Genomic DNA, 20,180 nt, shown 5'->3' on the forward strand with positions numbered 1-20,180 from the left:
ACTTCAAATGGTATAATGAACACATTTCCCTCACAGTAAGCAGGGTTAGACTTAGGGTTAGGCTATTAGAGGGTTATGGTTAATATTAGGGTTCTTAGTGTTAGGGTTGTTAGAGGCAAGGCAATGGTCAGGAAGCGGGGGTGAGCTGAACTGGAAGGTTTATTATTTATTTGTCATTAATTTATTCTTTGACAATTTCATATGTGCATACACAATATCTTGATTGTTTCTATCTCTCGTTCCTCCCCCTACCTACATGCTTTCTCACACTTCCACATTCGTGTCTTCATTGTGTCTTCTTTTTCCTCCTAGTTTCCACATTTCTCCTCCCCCTCCATCGCTCCTCCCCCTCTTCCTTCTCCTCCTTCTTCTTCTCTTTCTTCTTCTTCATCACCATCACCATCATTACTAAGGTCACTTTGTGCTGCCTGATGGAATATTACTCAATATCTGTTAGGCTGGATCTTGTGCATATAAATGGAATGGCACTGCCCAGGGTGCAATGGTCACATTATATCCAGAAAGCAAGTGTTTTACCAAATTTGTCCCTTGATGCTCTTTGTACTCCCTCTTCTGCCATGTTCCTGTGGGTATTAGTTTTGGAGACTTTTTCTTTGATCTGAGAAGAATGTATCCTGATGATTAGGACAGCCCTAATTGGAAGGTCTGTTCCTAACAGTTACCTTAATTGGCATGGTTTAGCTTGTGCCCCTCTAAGAAGCAGCAGCCACCACACACAGATCTCCTGGCCTCGAAGACACACCCTGAGTCCGTTCACTATGAGACCTTTATGTACACAACCCAGATGGTTTTCTGGAACCCACAGCCCTAAGGGACCAGGTGTATTATTAGACAACTCACTCTGTGGCAGTGAAGGCCTCTCAGTAAACGCCTCTAGAGGTTACAGAGGCAGCTCAGTTGGTAGAATGCTTGCCTGGCATTCAAGAGGCCCAGGGTTTGATCCCTGGCACCACATAAAATAAGCATGTGTTACCATGCTGTAATTTCAGCCTTCAAAGGTGGAGGCAGAGGCAGGAGGATCTGAAATCCAAAGTTATATTTGGTACATAGAGTTAAAGGCCACCCTGAGGCCCTGACTCAAAAGTAAAACAAGAAAAGAAAAGCCTCTAAAAAAGGGCCTCTAATGCTACCTGTCTCCCCAGGGGTTAGCACTTGATATCAATGGAGTTGTCAGTCTTGGCTCCTCTAAGTTGACAACAATGGAAGCTGGCCTGCAAAGACTCAATGGACACTAGCTTGCACTAAGGAAACCCACCTCTGTACAGTGAAAGGACATAGAAGAACCAACCAGAGTGGTCAGAACTCCTGTTTTGTCAACTGCTGAAACCGAGAGTCACATGACTCCATGGTGCCTATATGACCTCTCTCAAAAAGAAATAACCTTAAATAAGCCCATTTAATGCTTTCTTACTTTACAATTACTTTTCTTTATTTTTTGAAATTGTAATATAATCTCATTGTTTCTATCCTCCAAACCAACCCACATATCCCTGCTTGCTCTCTTTCAAATTCATAACCTCTCTTTTAATTTGTTATTTTATACATATATGTATATTCTGTAAACATATAAACACAGCCTGCACAATCTGTATAAAATTATTTATATGTCTGGCTTCGGTGCTGACCATTTGGTATTAGGCAACCAACTGGCAAAAGCACATTTTCTTAACATAGAATTAAACCTCACAAAAATACTGGTTATAGCTGGGCGTGGTGGTGCACGCCTTTAATCCCAGCACTTGGGAGGCAGAGGCAGATGGATTTCTGAGTTTTAGGCCAGCCTGATCTACAAAGTGAGTTCCTGGTGACATCAAAGTTAGGCAGTGCCCCACTCCCCTAGAGCTCTTCTAAACACCTCTACTATGTCACCAGGTAACACTGGCTCAGCCTGTGACTGTTCTCAGCTAGACTCCTAGAACCAGTTCATGAAGTGACGATAGTTATATGGTCTGGTTTATGGAGTTTGCAAAGAACTAGCCATCCAAATTCGAGACATCGTCCCATCAAACCTGGAATCTTTAGCGTGAATTTAGGAGGTCCATATACTACTTGGATGAGGGGAGAAATGGATGTGTGGACACATCATTAGCATCTAACTGAAATCCAGCCTTTCTTCAACTGGGAATGAAAGCAGCGCATCCCAATTAGTGTTACTGTTACCCGGGCCTCAGATAAAAGGTGCCACAGCCCTACATTGTAATTATTAGCAATGTCACACCGTATTATTTACACTCATAGTACTCCACAACTGAAGTACCTATCCAACCCAATAATAAATCCTGGCATCATTTTTAAAAACTGACATATCAGTATGCATATCTCCTTTTAATGTTTTACAAACTGAATTCAGCATAATTGGTTCCATTTGAAATCTTTATTCTACATGTTAACCTCTTTCTGCCGGGTACCTGGAATAATACTCCCAGCGCTCAGAGGGAAAGGGAGCACCAAAGGCCAGCCTGGGCTACATGGCAAGCTGACGGAAAGAACAAGAGAAGTACACAGTCCTTCTAAAAAGAGGTATGTTGTCAAAGAGGTCCATGCACAGAATAGAAAAAGTTAAAACTCATACACAACCTGCGGGTCAGTCTTCAGCAGGCCTGTCCTCTTTCACAGCCCAGGCACTTGACAGGGATACTACATGACAGGTACCTAAATATATATATGAAGAGAAAGAGTCACCCAAATTCTTTTGGAAGAACAAGCACCATCATAAAGACACTGGCTCAGCATTCCAGTTCAGAGCGGTGATCCCTTTATCCCGCAGCATCACAGACACGCTAAAACCACACAGGCAGAAAAGCAGCAAGCCGTCTACTTTGAAGCCCCAGTCAAGGAATCAAATTAGGGAATCCTGTCTATATGAGCTCATCTCATTTCAGTACAGAGAGGAGAGTTTGGGGAGCTGTAAAGAAGAGCATGCGCCAAGGAACAAGTATCACCAGTTAACATCTACCCAAAAGGACAGCAGCAGAAAAGGCCATCCATACCTTGCTCAGAGTCTGCAATTAGACTGCTTTCAGCTGGGTGGTGGTGCACGCCTTTAATACCAGCACTTGGGAGGAGAGGCAGGCAGATTTCTGGGTTCGAGGCCAGCCTGGTCTACAAAGTGAGTTCCAGGACAGCAGGGCTATACCGAGAAACCCTGTCTGGAAACAAACAAACAAAAACAAACAAAAAAAAGACTGCTTGCAATATAAGTCCTCCAGCCAGACAATCTTAACCTGGTCTCTACCAATAAGACATGCTGGACAGTGCCACTTTTAACTTGGGGATGATAGGAGACCCATGCGTCAAGTATCAGGGAATGACCCCCAGTTCAAAGAACACTTCTGCACTGCCACCACCGAAGCACCCAAATGAACCCCTACTCCTTTGCTGGTCTCCCCACTTTTCTCCTAGGCCTAGGAACAAGCACTGAAATGTCTTTAAACTGTGAAGCAGTGGCTGGAGAAATGGTTTATTGTAAGAGAACTTCCTGCTCTTCTGGAGGTTCCAAGTTTCATTCGAGCACCCACAACCAAGCAATTCACAGCTGCGTACAAATCTGGCTACATAAGCTCTAAGGGCATCTGCACTCCAAGTGTCACACAGAGATACAAATCAATAAAAAGTAAATCCTAAAGAGGAAATCAGACCATGGGAGTCTGAGCCCCAAACCCTCTAACAGCTTTGCACCACTCCACAGCCAAAGTGCAAATTCTCTCCCCAAGGTAAAGCCCAGTGCTATCTGGACCTAAGCCACCCCTCCACACAGGCCCCATTGCTCTCCCTCACCTCTGATCACAGGCCTTCTGTCTGCCCTGACACTCACATCTCAGCCCATTTCCAGGACTCCTCTATGCCTAGGTCTTTGCAAGCAGGCAGCCTCTACATTCCAGACTGCTCAAAGGTCACCTCTGCAGACATTCCTGTCTTGACTTCAGTTTCCTCCCCTCCAAAACCACATCCTTTCCCCAAGTTATGCATAACCTTGATTCATCACTACCTGGTACACAACATGACATAATCACCTCTCTATCAGTGATTATCAACTAGGGAGGAGCCTTTTACAAATATAAAAGCTCCAGGCCTCACCCAAATCATATGAAATCAGAATTTAGGAGACAAGCCGGGGGTGGTGGCGCATGCCTTTAATCCCAGCACTCGGGAGGCAGAGGCAGGCGGATTTCTGAGTTCGAGGCCAGCCTGGTCTACAAAGTGAGTGCCAGGACAGCCATGGCTACACAGAGAAACCCTGTCTCGAAAAAAACCAAAAAAAAAAAAAAAGAATTTAGGAGACAGAACCAGGTTCTTCCAGTCCACAGACACCCCCTCCCCCACCCGGCAACTCTGAACACAGCCAGGACTCAGGGCAGCCTACAACAGTACTTTCAAACCCTGGTGCACACACTGCTCCTGAGAGTGCTGTTAAAATGCAGACTCTATTTCCACAGCTCTGCCATGGAACCTGAGGCTCTGTAAGTTCCACACCACACTGACTGGTGTTGTCAGGTGAAGCATTTTGGAGTTGCAAGGACCTAAAACTGTGCCCATCAACAGGACTTCCTGCAAGTATGGAGAACAAAGTCCTGAATCTACATCACACAACAGAGTGGCCACTAACCCATGTCGCCACCAAGCATCTGAGACAGAGTAATGTTAGCAAAGAGCTGACTTCATTCTTGGGCTACAATGCTGACCAAAAGCCAAAAGTGCAATTCCCCACCATGAAAGGCCTCTGTAAATTCTCAGCCTAAGGAGCCTTCTGCAGTCTGGATGGATAGGAAAATTCCACCAAAGGCCTAGTTGATCACCAGCCCAAGAGTGGATAAATATTTCTCTAAGGTAGGGACACAGATATGGAAGACTGGATTAAACCAACTTGGAGCCTCTTACACCAGGCTTCCATTCAAGGCCCTTTCATCCACATCCCTGACCACATGTAAGCAGTCCCAGTCTTCCTGTTCTCTATATCATCACCATAGATGCTCTCACAGACATGGCCTCACGTCACTGATCTGCCTGGAGAATCGGTTTCTCCCTACGGAACCACAGATTCTTTCAAAGAGAAGAGATGTCTAATCCCTTCACCTAACACACAGCAGCAGGTCCCAAATGAACCACAGCAAGAGCTGGGGTGCACAAGGAGTGGTATGGTATCATAGTAAATGCACTACTAATCATAAAAGAGAAATTGAATTCAGCTGGAGGGAAACCAATTCCACCCTAACTGATTCAAGACGTTCCAGAGACACCAATTCAGATTTCAGGGCAGCATAAAATGATTGCCTGTTAACCTACTCCCTTCCAAGGATACACTGAGAAAAAGGGGGCATCCTTCTGACCATAGATTCAAAATCTGTTAGCCTGGGATTCTGAAGGAGCTGGTTTACAAAGAAGTCACAAAGGACTACAACTCAGAATCAAATGCAAGGCCGGTTCCCACTGGAAGTGCTGTGGGGAGCCTGGCCCCATGAACATCATCCCCCTGGGAGTCTGTACAGTCTAGATGTTCATTCTCCTTTTGCAGTTAGAACAGCAAAGCGATTTCCAAGGTAACCAAGAACAACAGAATAAGAGACTCATGGCCATGGAAGGAAAAAGTTAAATTTTGATACTTAAGAGTCAATATCAAATTTATTTTTAAAACTTCATCAATGCCAAATGAGCAAGGTAGGGATGAATGGAGCTATGAAGAAGCCCTAACAAACAACAGGAGTGTCCCAAGAATGCACACAATGTTTCTCTATTTCCAGAGTATTTTGAAGTAACCAGAGGCTTAAATAAACTAAGATATAAAAATCAAAGCTGGGAAGAGGGTGGAGGGTGGCACAGCTCTGTTTTCAGATTTATGCCACAACTACTTATTTTCTCCCTTATTTCCAAAGCACAAAGCTGACACCAGTTGCGCTTCTGCACTTTGCAAACTGTGCAGAGTAAGTGACTCAGAGAATGTCATCAGGAAGTGAAAAGTTTCAAACCACCTACACTCTCACCTGTTACCAAGACAATAAGTTCCTTAGAGAGAATACATGGGGGCTGGGAAGGCAGCTTAGGGGGTCAGGTGCTTGCTGCACAAGCCTGTGAACCTCCATGGGGATCCCCAGGATTCAGGGGAAGCAGAGACAGGCTGTGGGGAACTGATTCAGGAAAGCTTTGCAAGTTCAGCCTCTGGCCTCGGTCAGCACAGGAGAACATCACACACACACACACACACACACACACACACACACACACACACAAACCCATCCACACACAGGCACACCTAGGGGGAGGGACAACAATTTCCATTTATATGCACACCTTCATCCATTCATCCATTTTCTTCTCCCCTCCTCCATTCTCATTCCAGGGTCTATACAGTAACTACAGTGAAATCTGGTAAAGCAGCTACCATTTACTAAGTCTACTGGGTACTGTACCAGAACCTTCAGAAATAGACATGATTATCTAGACTGTGAACTGGACGGAAAACGGTAAAAGTATATATGGGCGGTTAGGGTCTCATCCCAATTCATACAACTGGAAAGTGATGGAGCCTGACTTGGAGGTGGCTGATCTAGCTATGGGCAGTTTTGAGAATGCACCATCACTAAGCATTACACAAAGCCATGCAGTTTGAGAAAGCAGCATCCAGCCAAGTTTAAACTCCACTTGCTGTGTCTATAACTTGAACTAATCTCCTAGCCTCAAATTCCTTATCTGCACAGCAGGGATAGAGATTAAACACAACTGTTTGATACCTGTAATACAGGTCAGGCACTAGCTAACTACTGACATTCTAGCTTCAGGTGTGCAGTCAAGAAAGCCGATTTCAGTCAGAAAATGACAACAGCTAAACATATTCTCCATTGGGAGCAATCAGGTTTGCCAAAGTTAATCAGATAAGTTTACCTATTCCATAACTCATTTAAGTAGAAGACCAGGGACTTATTTTTTTAGTTGTATTTCTATGAAATGCATAACTTTTTGTATGTCACAAAATCTACCCTAATGTCTCATCTGACCATAAAAAAACATTTGCTTAAAGTCTAAGTATTGTAAACATGGTGTGTTATTACACTAGACAAAGAACAACTTTTTGTTTTGGAAGTAAACATTAAATAATGTAGGAGGAGAAAGAAAGCATTATTTTAAGTAATCCACACTGAGTCCTTTCACCCTTCAAATCAGTTCATACACACTATTATCTTAGAGTGGATGCTGGCCTCACTTAAAATGAGATAAGCCTGCAAGGAGTTCAGGTTTTCCCTGTTTCCAACTCAAATCCATTTTCTGCTTTGGAGGCTGAGTGAAGCCAGCCTGCAATTTAATAGAATGACCAAATCCAGTCTCTCTTTAATCTACTCAGTAACTGAGCTCTTGGGTAATCTCCTGCACTGCATGGAAAAGCAGCTTTGGGTTCATCCAAAATAAACTAAAATTAATCAGTGAGAGGCCATGCCTACTTTAATTGCAACTCCTATTTGCCAGGCTTTCCAACATGTGCCAGTATTACTGATACCTAACTGATTCAATACAATGAGACAAGCGTCCTAACTTTATAAACATGGGCTTTCTTTTAAGAACATCACACACAAGTGTCCTTTCCACAGAGGGAATCCTACCTTTTTGGATGTAATTATTATCATAAGCATTAATGATGTATTTTCAAAACACAGTGACTATCTTCCTAGTGCTTTTCAAGGGCCCTCATGGGGGAGGGGCTCTCATCCCCCTCATCCCCCACTTGCCTGATTAAAGGCATCAGTGGCACCTAAAGGCCAGGCTGACAAAAGTGGACTAAAGCAATCTGCTCTCACTGACTTTGCTACAAAAGATTTACAAGCAGATCTTTGGGAAGATGGGAGAGCTCACTTCCAAGAGCAGGATGCTGAACCTAGTATTTTTCATTGAGTCTAGTCCTGACTGTGTAGATCTACAAAGACAAATATTTTACACGAAAGAATAATAGTCTAGTTCCCCACCCCACTCTCAGCCCAGCCAAAGCCTAATAGCGAATGCTTTGTTCAACCAACGGGAAAGGATGTAATGACATAGCTTAATTTAAAAGCTCTCCAAAAACCAACCTCTGGCAAGAGTATTTTAAAATGTCTACCTTGATCTTAAAATTCTAAGCAAAAGAAATGTAGTCATTGGTTCACTTCTGCTATACATGTGTGTCTCGTTCTCCAGCTACCTTTTGTGAGTCCAGCTGGACGAACAAAGCCTACAGAGCTGAAAACACGAAACTCTAAATTCTGTTGGGGAGGTAAAGAAAATGATGTAAGTGAGGCTTTCTCTAGCTATGGACAGCCGTGGTCTCTGGACTCACACAGCCTCTTCCAAGCCTGCTTCAATTTTCAACCCAAACTGCTTCCTTCTCGCAGTCCCTCTTCCCCAGGATCTGGAGAGCTCGCGGCTTAGCCACTCAATACAATGACTATGCAGGCCCTTTCCAGGTTAAGGGCACAGGAGCTGATCATACTGTCAACAGGCACTACACAGGTAGCCCAGAAGCGGCCACCAAAGACCTTTTGGACCTCAAAGAGACCATTCTCCACATCCCACAGCGCTGCTCTGTGGCACGTAGTGGGAATTGAGATAAGGGGTCCCTGAATCTGCTCTACATATTGGCTCAGAAGCCACAACTGCCCCCGCCGAGCTACTTCCGGAACAAGTTGGAGAGGTCCGTGCAGGGAGACCCATCACTCCGGGGACGCATAGCTCGCAGGGATCCCGGGCTCGAAGCCGCCACAGACTCTGCAGCCAAAGTTGACCTCTCTGAGGATGGGAGCAAAGAACCTGAAACCCTGCGAGGGAAATGGGAACAGACAGGAGCGTTCCCAAAAAAAGGCCCAAGGTGGCCAAGCAGCCTCTCCCTAGAGCAGGGAACAAAGGGCTTCTGTGTCGGGCACATCTGGTCCCGCTGCGTCCGGCTTTAGGGGACCAGAAACTTTTCCCGGGTGTGGGCGAAGGCGGAGGGCACTGGGTATCGGGCACCAGGCGCGGAAGCCTACCGGGTGCCCAGGGCGCAGCGCGATCCCCGCGACCCTAGCCTCCCGCCCGCGGCGGGCTAAGCTACCACTCACCTCCTCGATGGCCGCTGTCCCGCGCTAATTTTCCCGCCAGCAAGAAACAACGCGGCACATAAACAGGATCCTTCTGTAGCAAGCTTTAATGCGTCTTGAGAGGGAGAGCATCAGCTTCACAAGGCGGAGACCCCAAGCCCGAAAACCACCTCCCTTATATAGGAGATTTCTCTCGCCTCGGACGTGGCGATTCCCTATAGGCCAAATTCTTGTCACCCGAGGTGACGTTGTCAGGCGGGCAACTGGCACCATGAACGGTTAATGCCAGCACATGCGCGGATCACTTGTTCATCTCCAGAGGCAGGCGATGTTGGCGCCATCTTATAATGGCGACGATGTGGGGTGGCGCCCCACATCTCCCCCTTTTCTATACAAAGGCAAGCCAGCCACCCATTCAAGGAGGGCGGAAGTAGAGGCCGAATCCCCAAAGATAATTTAAAAACAAAAGATATGTGCAGGGGTCTTGTCTAGGCTCTAGGTGGGACCCGACATACTCCTGACCGATCTCTCTGTCGTTTTTCTTGAGGAAGGGACACTAGGACAGGCAACCCTTTTCCAGACGGCATGCTTCCCAGAGAGAGCGGGGGTATCTCTCTGTGCGATGCTTAGCTCAACAACCCTCATGGGCTGCTCAAACCGGGCACTCATCCTCGTGCGACGCATAGAGATGCTGAGGGTGCAAGAGCTGCCTGGCCGGCGACCGGCTGCTAACATCCACTGCCGTTTTAGTGCCGCAAGCCAGACTTCCGCTGACCTTCCATGCTCTAAGGCCATGAGTGCCTGAGTTATCATAATTTTTTCTCTCTTGTTTTTACTATAAATTTTGCAAATTAGCCAAAGCATAAAGCCCAGTCCGAGGCAGAAAAAGGCTCCAAACATTCCCACCCCCACCCACTCTTTAAAATAAGAAAATGCTGAAGAAATCCAGGAGGCGAGGCCTTTGGTGAGGGACAGGTCTAGGCGGGTGGAGTTGATTTGTAATATCGCTGTTCGGAGTTCCCGCAGGGTCTGGTCAAATTCAACTGTCCAATTCTGTAACAAATGCTGGGATAAAACTTTAGAAAGATTAGCAGCCCGTGTGAAATTGTCATACTGTACAGAGGTCACACAAAGACCTGGCAATCTTCTTTCGTACCCTAATTGGGCAACTTGCCACAAAACATCTAATTGCTCTTGGACTAAATCTATGCGTTGATTCACTAGCAATAACCTGCCTTGAATCTGGGTATAAGCTAGATGTCCAGCCTCCATGGCCGTGGTCACCGTAGAGGACAATTTATTTATGGTGGCAGCCGACCGCACCGTGCCCGAAAGGGTCAGGGCCGAAGCAGTAACCGATGCTGTTACAGCGGTGGCTGCGATGATGCCCACAATTACGGCAGAAATTCCAAAATCTCTCCTTTCTCTGAATAATGCCATTGAACTTGGGGCCTCCACAGGAACAGGCACAAATCGGGGCAGGCGTGCTACCAGGGCCAAGGGGAACTCAGAAGCATTCCAGCACAGAACATAATAACATGGTTGCATCATACAATCAAGCTTATCGGAATTACTTGGCAAGGAAGCATTACTAACAATCTAAAGAAAAGGGGGCCATACGCATATTGGCATCCTGACTAAGGCAAAGGGGAATGCGAGTCCTCCTTTGCATGGCAGAACGGGGCCAACTTTGGTTGTCTGAGACCTTCAGAATAATTAGCCCGGGGCCAGGTTCCAAATAATTCTGTAAAATTCCCGCCCCAATGTGTAGCATTTGTCCATCCATTAATAATATTTGACATAGATTGAGTATGTAACCCAATATAACTGGGCACCGTCCCATTGATGCTAAAGCATAGGCTACCCAGAAGGTAGTGAGTTCTATTATCCACTACTCGTTCTATTTGAGAATCCCAGGGCAAAAACGGAAGGCCTAATTCTTTATCAGTAATAAACAAGCGAGGGAAAACTTGGGCGTTATACATCACCGGCATTGGAAGTGGGAAGGTTGACATGATTCCCCATCGAAACTCATGTGTCCTTATCGTTGGCGCTAGGGTTATCCACAGAAAGGTCAGGAGAATGATCATCTTCTTGGTTTATACTTCGTGTTAGCCGCTCCGGGATCCAAAAAGGATTTTGTTCACTCTGTGGAAAAACACAAACAGCTCCCCTGGATCTTATTAGGATAGGATCCGGGCCTTTCCATTGATTAGTCAACACATCCTTCCATTTTACCAATTCTTTTGGTCTCTTTGGTTCCGAGCAGTGGCGCTCTGCAGCGCTCCTTCCTGCATCGTCCAGGTTTAAGAAATTTAGAGTAAAGAGTGCCATGGATAGTGCCACTCTTGGGCCAGGGGGCAACTCTGTTATCGCTCCGCCTTTCTGTTTAAATAAATAGGATTTGAGCGTTCGATGAGCTCTTTCAATGATGCCTTGTCCTTGAGGGTTATAAGGAAGTCCAGTGATATGGGTCACCTGCATTTGTGCACAGAATTGTTTGAATTTATTTGAGGTATAAGCAGGTCCATTGTCTGTCTTAAGACATTTTGGTCTACCCCAGGCACTCCAGGCCTCGAGGCAATGTTGAATTACATGAGATGTCCTTTCTCCTGAAAGTGGAGTTGCAAATAACACACCAGAACAAGTGTCAATAGACACATGAACGTATTGCGTCTTACCAAAAGATGCAATATGAGTGACATCCATCTGCCAAACTTGTAGGGGGGAGAGTCCCCTCGGATTGACACCATAATGAGGTGTGGGCAGAAACTGACAACAGTTTTGGCACTGTGTGACTATCTCACGGGCTTCTTTCCTTGTTAAAGAGAAGCGCCGGCGAAGTGTTTCAGAGGTAACATGAAACTTACTATGAAAATTTTTGGCGGCCTCTAGTGGTGAGGATAGTGCTGTGGCCACAAGTCGCGTAGCCTGATCTGCCAGCTCATTACCCTCTGTCATGGGGCCAGGGAGTCCAGAATGGGCTCTCATATGTACGATATAAAAGGGATGTTTTCTTTGTAATAGAAGGTTTCTAATCTGTTCAAAGGTTTGTGCTACCCTACTAGAAGGTTTTATTAGGCCCGCAGTTTCTAGCAGGCGAACTGCATTAACCACATACAAGGAATCAGAAATAATATTGAGCGGGCAATCAAATTGCTGTAAAACTTCTAATACTATCAAACACTCAACAATTTGAGGGGAAACCTCCGAATATTGTCTGATATGGGTAATGTTATTAACTACATAGGCCCCTTGCCCGGTTTTGGAGCCATCTGTATAAATTACAAGACCATTTTTAAGTGGGGAATGACTTGTTACTTTGGGAAAAACTAATGGATGGGTCAGGGCAAAGTGTAACAATGGGTGCTTTGGATAATGATTATCAAATTTTCCACTAAATGTGACACATAGAATGGACCAATCATTAGAAGCAGCAGCTAACACCTGTATTTGATTAGGGGTATAGGGAATGACAATGATATTAGGTTCAAGGCCGAAGTATTTGATTGTCATTTTTAATCCCTTTAATGCTAATTGTGCTACTGCGGCCGGATACCAATCGATAATCTTTGCAGGGGAGGCTTGTGGATGAACCCAGCATAGGGGCCCCTCTTGCCAAATGACAGCAGTTGGTAAGCCTCGAGTGTCCAAGATACATAACAAAACCGGCTTGGAATAATCTATTCTAACAAGCTGCGCTTGACTTATTGCTTTTTCTACTTTATTAAGTGCCTCCACTGCCAAAGGATTCAATTTTCTAGGAGAGGTGATATGAGAATCCCCTTCCAAGATATCAAACAGGGGTTTCAATTCTGTTGAAGGGATTTTTAAAAAAGGTCTAAGCCAATTGATATCTCCCAACAATTTTTGAAAGTCATTTAAAGTATGTAAATTATCCATCCTGATTTCTATTTTTTGTGGCTTAATAATGTTGGGCTGTATAAAAGAACCTAGAAACTGTCCAGAGTCTGCCAATTGCACCTTTTCAGTGGCTATCTGTAGCCCCCATTGCTCTAATGTTTTCTGTAACACAGGAAAAACCTGTTGCAGTACAGATGGATTCTTATGGCAAAGCAGGACGTCATCCATGTAATGGATAGACACTATTTGTGGAAATTGTCTCTTTATCGGGGCGAGTGCTTGGTCTACATACAGTTGGCAGATAGTAGGGCTATTGGCCATCCCTTGGGGCAAGACTCTCCATTGATACCTCTTATCTGGCTCTGTATGATTGATAGAGGGGACACTAAAGGCAAAGCGAGGTCTATCCGCAGGGTGTAACGGTATGGAAAAAAAGCAATCTCTGATGTCTATAATGAGGATGTTCCAGCCCTTAGGAAGGGCGGACAGCATAGGTAATCCTCTCTGTACAGGCCCTAACAGGGACATCTGTCCATTTATAGCTCTTAAATCATGTAACAGACGCCATTTGCCAGACTTTTTCTTTATTACAAATATGGGGGTGTTCCAGGGGGAAGTAGAGGGTTCAATATGGCCGAGTTTTAGTTGTTCTGCAATAATTTGTGTTACAACGCTCAATTTCTCGGAGGTTAGCGGCCACTGAGGAACCCACACAGGATCCTCCGTTTTCCATGGTATAGGTCGTACTGCCTCAGTGGCGCCTAGGAAAAACCCAGGCCTGCTCTGTCCTTATTGGCCTTGTGTGAGATTGGGCGCGGTTCGCCTTGTTCATGGCGTCCCAAACCCTGGCCTTCTTGATAACCCATTTTCTCCATCATTTCTCTAAGACGTAATGAATAATCATTGGTCAGAGTCAGTCCTAAATCTGTCATGACATCTCTCCCCCAGAGATTTACAGGTAGGGGTAGAACATAGGGGGAAAAGCATCCTTTTAAACCTTCTGGTGACGTCCAGACCAGCCGGTTGGTACTAATGTCTGGACTGGATTGATACCCCAGGCCTTGTAAAGAATGAGAAGATTTTGTCACTGGCCAAGCTTTAGGCCACCAATGTGTGGAAATAATACTCTTATCAGCTCCGGTGTCAAGAATGCCCTCAAAATTTTTACCATTTATGTTAAGGATTAATTTCGGGCGCGAATCAAGTGACAATGTCAAATAGGCCGAATCCATTTCTGAAGATCCCATAAGTTTTTTATCTTGATTGGGTAATTCTCCCAGCAGCGGGAGGAGGAGGAGCTGAGCAATCCTGTCCCCTTTTTTAATAGAAAATACACCATGAGGGCTGGAGCATAGAATCTGCATATTTGGGATGTGTTGATTATCTGTTATGCCTGGATGGACTATTAGTCCACATGCGGTAAGGGCACCACGGCCAATGATAAGTCCCACCGCGTTGTCCGGTATGGGAGGCCCTAAGGGCATGGCAGGGACAGGTTGAACCCCCATCTGAGGTGTTAATAAGATTGAGGTGGTGGCGCACAAGTCCATTCTTGTGCCTTGGCTTGATCTGCCTCCTCGCTCAGGGGACTGGTCCCAGCGAATTGGGTCCCGTATTTTTGAGGGCCCCGGGGCCGGGGGCCCGCAGGCCCGTTTTTTGGCTCCTGTCTAACAGGGATAGCAGGCGGGAGGAGGTTGCCTTTAATGTCTCTAGTTGATCTGCATTGACTGACTGGATGGTAACCCTTTCTACATCGGGAACATAGGGTAAGAGTTCTCTGGTTTTGCTTAGGTGCCCGGCAATCTTTTGCGAGATGCCCTGATTTCCCACAGTTGAAGCAGGTGCGACTGCTGCCCCCCGTAGGGGGAGGTCGCCTTTGTGCCTGTAAAATGGCTGCGGCGAGCCCAGAGTTACTCAACGGTCCACCAATCTCTCTACATATTCTAAGCCATTCTGACAATCCCTTGTTTTTCCTCGGCGCTATTGCACTTCTGCACTCCTGAGTGGCTTGTTCAAAGATTAATTGCTCTATAAAGGGTCCGGCACAATCAGGATCCCCGAAAATCTTTCCTGCTACCTCCATCATCCTGGCCACATAGTCTGAGAATGGTTCCTGAGGTCCCTGTATAATCTTGGTGAGCTGATTACTAGTTTCTCCTTTACGGTTGAGTGATTTCCATGCTCGTATAGCAGTACTGGATATTTGGGCATAAGCTCCCCAATGATAATTGACCTGATCTGCTGCATAAGGACCCTGTCCTGTAAGGAGTTCAAAGGTCCAGTCTCTTTGCTCTGGGGTCAGGGCTGCGGCATTAGTCCTAGCCTGGGCCTGTGCCGCCTCATGCCATAGGGCCTTCCATTCCATGTATTGTCCCATGCTTGGTAGCACAGCTTTTGCCACTGTTTGCCAGTCACTGGGCGTCAGGGCGGTTAATGCCAGTCGATCTAACTGCATTAGAGTAAAACTGGCATTTGCTCCAAACTTTCTAACTGATTCTGCAAGCTCCTTTATTTGGTTATAATCAACAGGAGCATATACTCTCCCACCATCTTGCTCATAGACAGGGTAAGCGAGCCTGAGCTTGTGATGCACCTTTTCAGGTAACAATGAGAAAGCTTTAGGGCGTATCTCATAAGGTGGTGGGGCAGAGGGAACTGTCTGTACGGGATTCCTGGGTAAAGCATTAGGTTTTGTTGAAATGGCAGGTTTAGAGGTCCGTTTATTTAACGGCCTCTCATCAGGATAATACCTCTCTCTCTCATATCTGGTTGCTTCCTCATCAAGTTCTTCCTCTTCCTCTGTATCTAGTCTCCCACTCTCTGCTCCAGATGACTCTTCAGAGCTTTGAATATTGAGTGCTTCAAGCTCTTGGGTTGGGTACAACCCAGGCTTAGATATAGGTTGAAAAATCGGTACTCCCTCGGAGTCCGATTCCTCATGTGGGGAGGCAGGTATACTGCTTGTTCCCCTCTCTCCCGCCCTCTTAGGCTTCCTGGGAGGTCCTTTTTCACTTTTATTCTTTGGGATCCTCTTCCTAGTTTGTGCACGTGCACCCATCCTCTCACTACGCTCAGATTCTGACATGCCATCCTGAACGATCTCCAACGCTATTTGTCCCTTTTTTCTGACTTCCTCACATGTTTCATCCTCAAGGCAGTTTTTGATCATCTTCCAAACTGCTTTGGTGCCCATACGTAAGTCGGGGCACAAATCAAGATCCTTCCCCAATTTTTTCCATGAGGCCAAGGTCAAGGAGCCAGAAACGGCATACCAAGGGGCAACTCTATCTACCTCCTCAACAAAGTGCTTAAGAACCTTGTCCCCTAGCTTTAGGTCTCTTTTCTTAAGGAGATTTTCAAGTGATGTTTGGATTGACTGTGACGACCCCATAACGGGTCAAAAGTAACCGCAGCTTATCTACGTCCGCCTTAAGTCACTGTTAGAATCAAAAAGATGTCTTGGCGCGGCCCACGGCTTATCTACGTCCGACTTACGGCAACAGCGAGAAACCGAAAGTACGGCTCGCCTTTCTGCTCTTTCATTTACAAGAGACTAATTTGGCGCCGCGATGGAGTGCAACGCCGCTTATCTACAACGGACTGATATGCTGTTGGAAACTTGTTAACACCACCGCCTATGTTCACAGATATAACTGGCCAGGAGGAAGAGTAGAAGAGCTAAAATAACGATGATAATGGCCTCTGGAAATCCAAACCACAATCCGGACAAACCCAATACCTGGGAAAGAGTTAAAGAAAAGAGTTCATGTTCAGGCATACCTTTCCGATGCGTAGTCTAGCCACAGTTCTGAACCCTCCCCGTCGCCGAGGGGTCTCCGAAGGTGCTGACGATGGTCTGGTCACAATTCCCGGGTTTTTCGGCACCAAATGTCCCGCGCTAATTTTCCCGCAGCAAGAAACAACGCGGCACATAAACAGGATCCTTCTGTAGCAAGCTTTAATGCGTCTTGAGAGGGAGAGCATCAGCTTCACAAGGCAGAGACCCCAAGCCCGAAAACCGCCTCCCTTATATAGGAGATTTCTCTCGCCTCGGACGTGGCGATTCCCTATAGGCCAAATTCTTGTCACCCGAGGTGACGTTGTCAGGCGGGCGACTGGCACCATGAACGGTTAATGCCAGCACATGCGCGGATCACTTGTTCATCTCCAGAGGCAGGCGATGTTGGCGCCATCTTATAATGGCGACGATGTGGGGTGGCGCCCCACAGGCCGCCACGGTGTTCCGGCACTGGGCCGTGCGCGTGGTGAAGCTAGAGGCCGTGGGGGCCTTGTAGTCCTCATGGGTCTCGGCCACGAATTCCGACACGGAGATCTGGTCCGGCATCGCCAGGGCGCAGGGGCGCGGACTGACGCCGCCTCAGTCGCCCAGGGCGCAGGCTCCGACCCCGTCGCCGCTCGGGGACTTGAACAAAGGGAAGCGCGGGCGCGGAAGTCACCGCGGGACGCCCGGTGGCAGCAGGGGCGCGCGCAGCCCGCGGCTCTACCAGCTGTGCTCCGGGAGCCGCAGCTTCCGAGTCCTCTGCAAAGGAGCCCAGACGCGGGAGTGCACCGTCAGCGGGAACGACGCGCCACCAAGCCGCTGTCCCTGACACCTCCCTCGGAAACGGGAGGGCTCGGCTGGGGAGGGCGCGGAGGCCCGCCCGGCGGGGCGGGGCCCAGACCTGGCCGCCAATCGGGTCGCCCGTAGCTACCGCGCCGCCAGGAAGCGGAGGCCTCAGCAAGGAGGGCTATGTGCGCTCAGGGCCTGTCAGTGCCTGGGGGTTGCTGCTTTGCTTCTGACTTCCGGACGTGCTGGGGTTCGAGGGCATGCCCTCTCCTAAACTGCGGTGCCTGGCTCCCATCCCGCACCCGCCATGACCTCTAGCAACATTGCCCAGAGGGCGTGGAGTGGAACCGGGGATACTGGCTTCCCGGCTGGAAGGGAGCCCACCCTTTTGCTCCCCAATCCGACCCTTAGGCTCAGGACCCCCTGAATTCCCCACCAGAACCTCAGTGAAGGGCCAGGGAAGACATTGTGGGTAGCTCGCCCCCTACAGGACAGTGAAATCCTCCAGGGCACTTTAGTGGGACAAGATGTAGGGACAGTTAGTTGGGGATGAAATGATAGGGACCATGTTCTGTCTGTGCTCCTTCTCACAGCCTTAAGAAGCCAGGGATAAAGGGTAAAGGGAGGTGTTTTGCATAGGGAGTTGACCATGGTACAAGCCAAATGGAATTCAAACCCATGACCTTCAACTTGGAAGAATACTCCAACCCCGAGTAAGCATCTTGTTCCCTAAGCTTGTACATTTAGGGACACTCCCAGTTACCTGAAGACAGTTTTAGGGTGCTAGGCCAGGCTTCACCCTGAGAAAATCATAGATTGCACTGATGTGCTGTGGGAAGTGGGGGATACCCAAGAGAACCAGAGGTAGAGATGATTCTCAGAGAGTACTCCAACCCACAGCTGACTGATCACAGACACAATTGGGCCAATAAATCATCTGAATTAGGACATTTTCATCTATATCTTATTCAGGAATTCTCAGCTGTATTTTATTTTATTTTTTTCACATTTTGTGTTCATTTTAATGATTAAAAAAAGGGCACAGGAGAAAAAAACCTGATATTTCACTTATATTGCATAACAAGCTAACCAAACTGGACATGGGGGATGAATTATAAAACAAATCATTTTATGTATCTTCCTAGGACTATTCTTCAATTAGACTTCTATATTTCAAATAAGGCTGAGGTATAGTACACTAAGAGACAAAAAAGAATAGGGCCAAAGTAACAGATCCCCAAAACCAGACCCCATGTCAGAACACATCATAGAGCAACCATTTATCAGAAAAGAGCCTCAGCTGTATTTTAAAAACCCAGAGTTTCTGAAGACACTAGTCAAAAATCACACCCTCTAACTCCCTAGGCAAGAGGCATGGTTACTGCTGCTGCCAACAACACAGCCTAGAGAAACTTTACAAAAACCTTTTGTGGGTCTGAAAAGAAGAGAATGTGAGGGACATTATAAGCCCAACATGGGAAATAAAATGGTCTCCTGCTGCCATAGGACAGTAGACCAGTCCATCTTTTTAAGGCTCCCATGTACAAATATGCTGTATGAGGTAGCAGCTGAGGTCAGACATTATGTATGGCTTCTGGTATTTTACCAGCACTGCCTGTGAATAAGTTCAGCCTTCAAAAATAGCTGTGACAGTGGGTAGCTTTTATTCCTGCGCAAGGCAATAAACTGCAATCCCAAAACTCTGCCACTTTCCACCGTTGTGAACATCCTTCCATTTAGTGTCTCAGGGACACACCTATCTCAGCATGTATAACTTGAGGGTATTGTGTTATAGTACAGGCTCTCCTCCACAAGGCAATTTCTGTTCCCTCTGCCTCTCTTCCCACCTATAAGTGCTTTTGTTCTTCTCCGAAATTGAAGAATATTCCCTGTGACTTTTCAAGGTTTTATTTTTGGAGACATCGTCTCTGTGATGCCTTAGGAAGTTAAAAGAAAGTAGTGTTTTTCCTTGACATAATATAGTACCGGTCAAACTAATCAATGTGTCTAACACACAAACACACACAGACACATAGACACACACACACACACACACACACACAGACACATAGACACACACACACAGACACACACACACAGAGACACACACACACAGACACACACATACAGAGACACACACAGAGACACACACACACACAGACACACACACACACAGACACACACACACAGACATACACATAGACATATACACACACGTACAAACACAGGAACACACACACATACACACACAGACACAGAGACACACACACACGAGACACACACACACAGAGACACACACAAAGGTATACACACACAAACAGAGACACACACAGACATGAACATAATTTAAGGTTTAAATGTTGAACAGGAATCAAGAGAACACAAACACATGAACACACACATACACACACAGACACAGAAAGACAAACACACAGACACATACACACATACACAGAGACACACACACACAGAGACACACAAAAAGGGATACACACACAAACACATACACACAGAGAAACACACACACAGACAAGAACATAATTTAACATTTAAATGTTGAACAGGAATCAAGAGAACACTACCCACTCTTTTGTATGTGGTTCTGAGGATTGAATCCAAGGACTTGAACCTATAGGCAAATGCTCGAACACAGAGTTACTACCCCAGCCCTCATTTACATATTTTAATGCATCGAG

At 46.5% G+C, this 20,180-nt stretch overlaps 1 protein-coding gene across 1 annotated transcript in view; it reads right to left on the reverse strand.

The window, feature by feature from the left end:
* Window positions 1-17,315, reverse strand: part of LOC147001149 (zinc finger protein 439-like) — a 29,989-nt gene extending 12,674 nt beyond the window's left edge. Inside the window, exons 1-2 of the mRNA XM_085830430.1 lie at window positions 17,145-17,315; window positions 17,075-17,082 (exon numbers count right to left, since the gene is read on the reverse strand). Of these exons, the coding sequence (XP_085686556.1) occupies window positions 17,075-17,082; window positions 17,145-17,262 (126 nt within the window). The 5' untranslated portion in view covers window positions 17,263-17,315. The remainder of the gene's footprint in view (window positions 1-17,074; window positions 17,083-17,144) is intronic.
* Between the last annotated feature and the right edge of the window lie 2,865 nt (window positions 17,316-20,180).

This window comes from Mus caroli, unplaced genomic scaffold, assembly GCF_978045245.1.
Source record: "Mus caroli unplaced genomic scaffold, Mus_caroli_1 scaffold_14, whole genome shotgun sequence".
NCBI classification, from domain to species: Eukaryota; Metazoa; Chordata; class Mammalia; order Rodentia; family Muridae; genus Mus; species Mus caroli.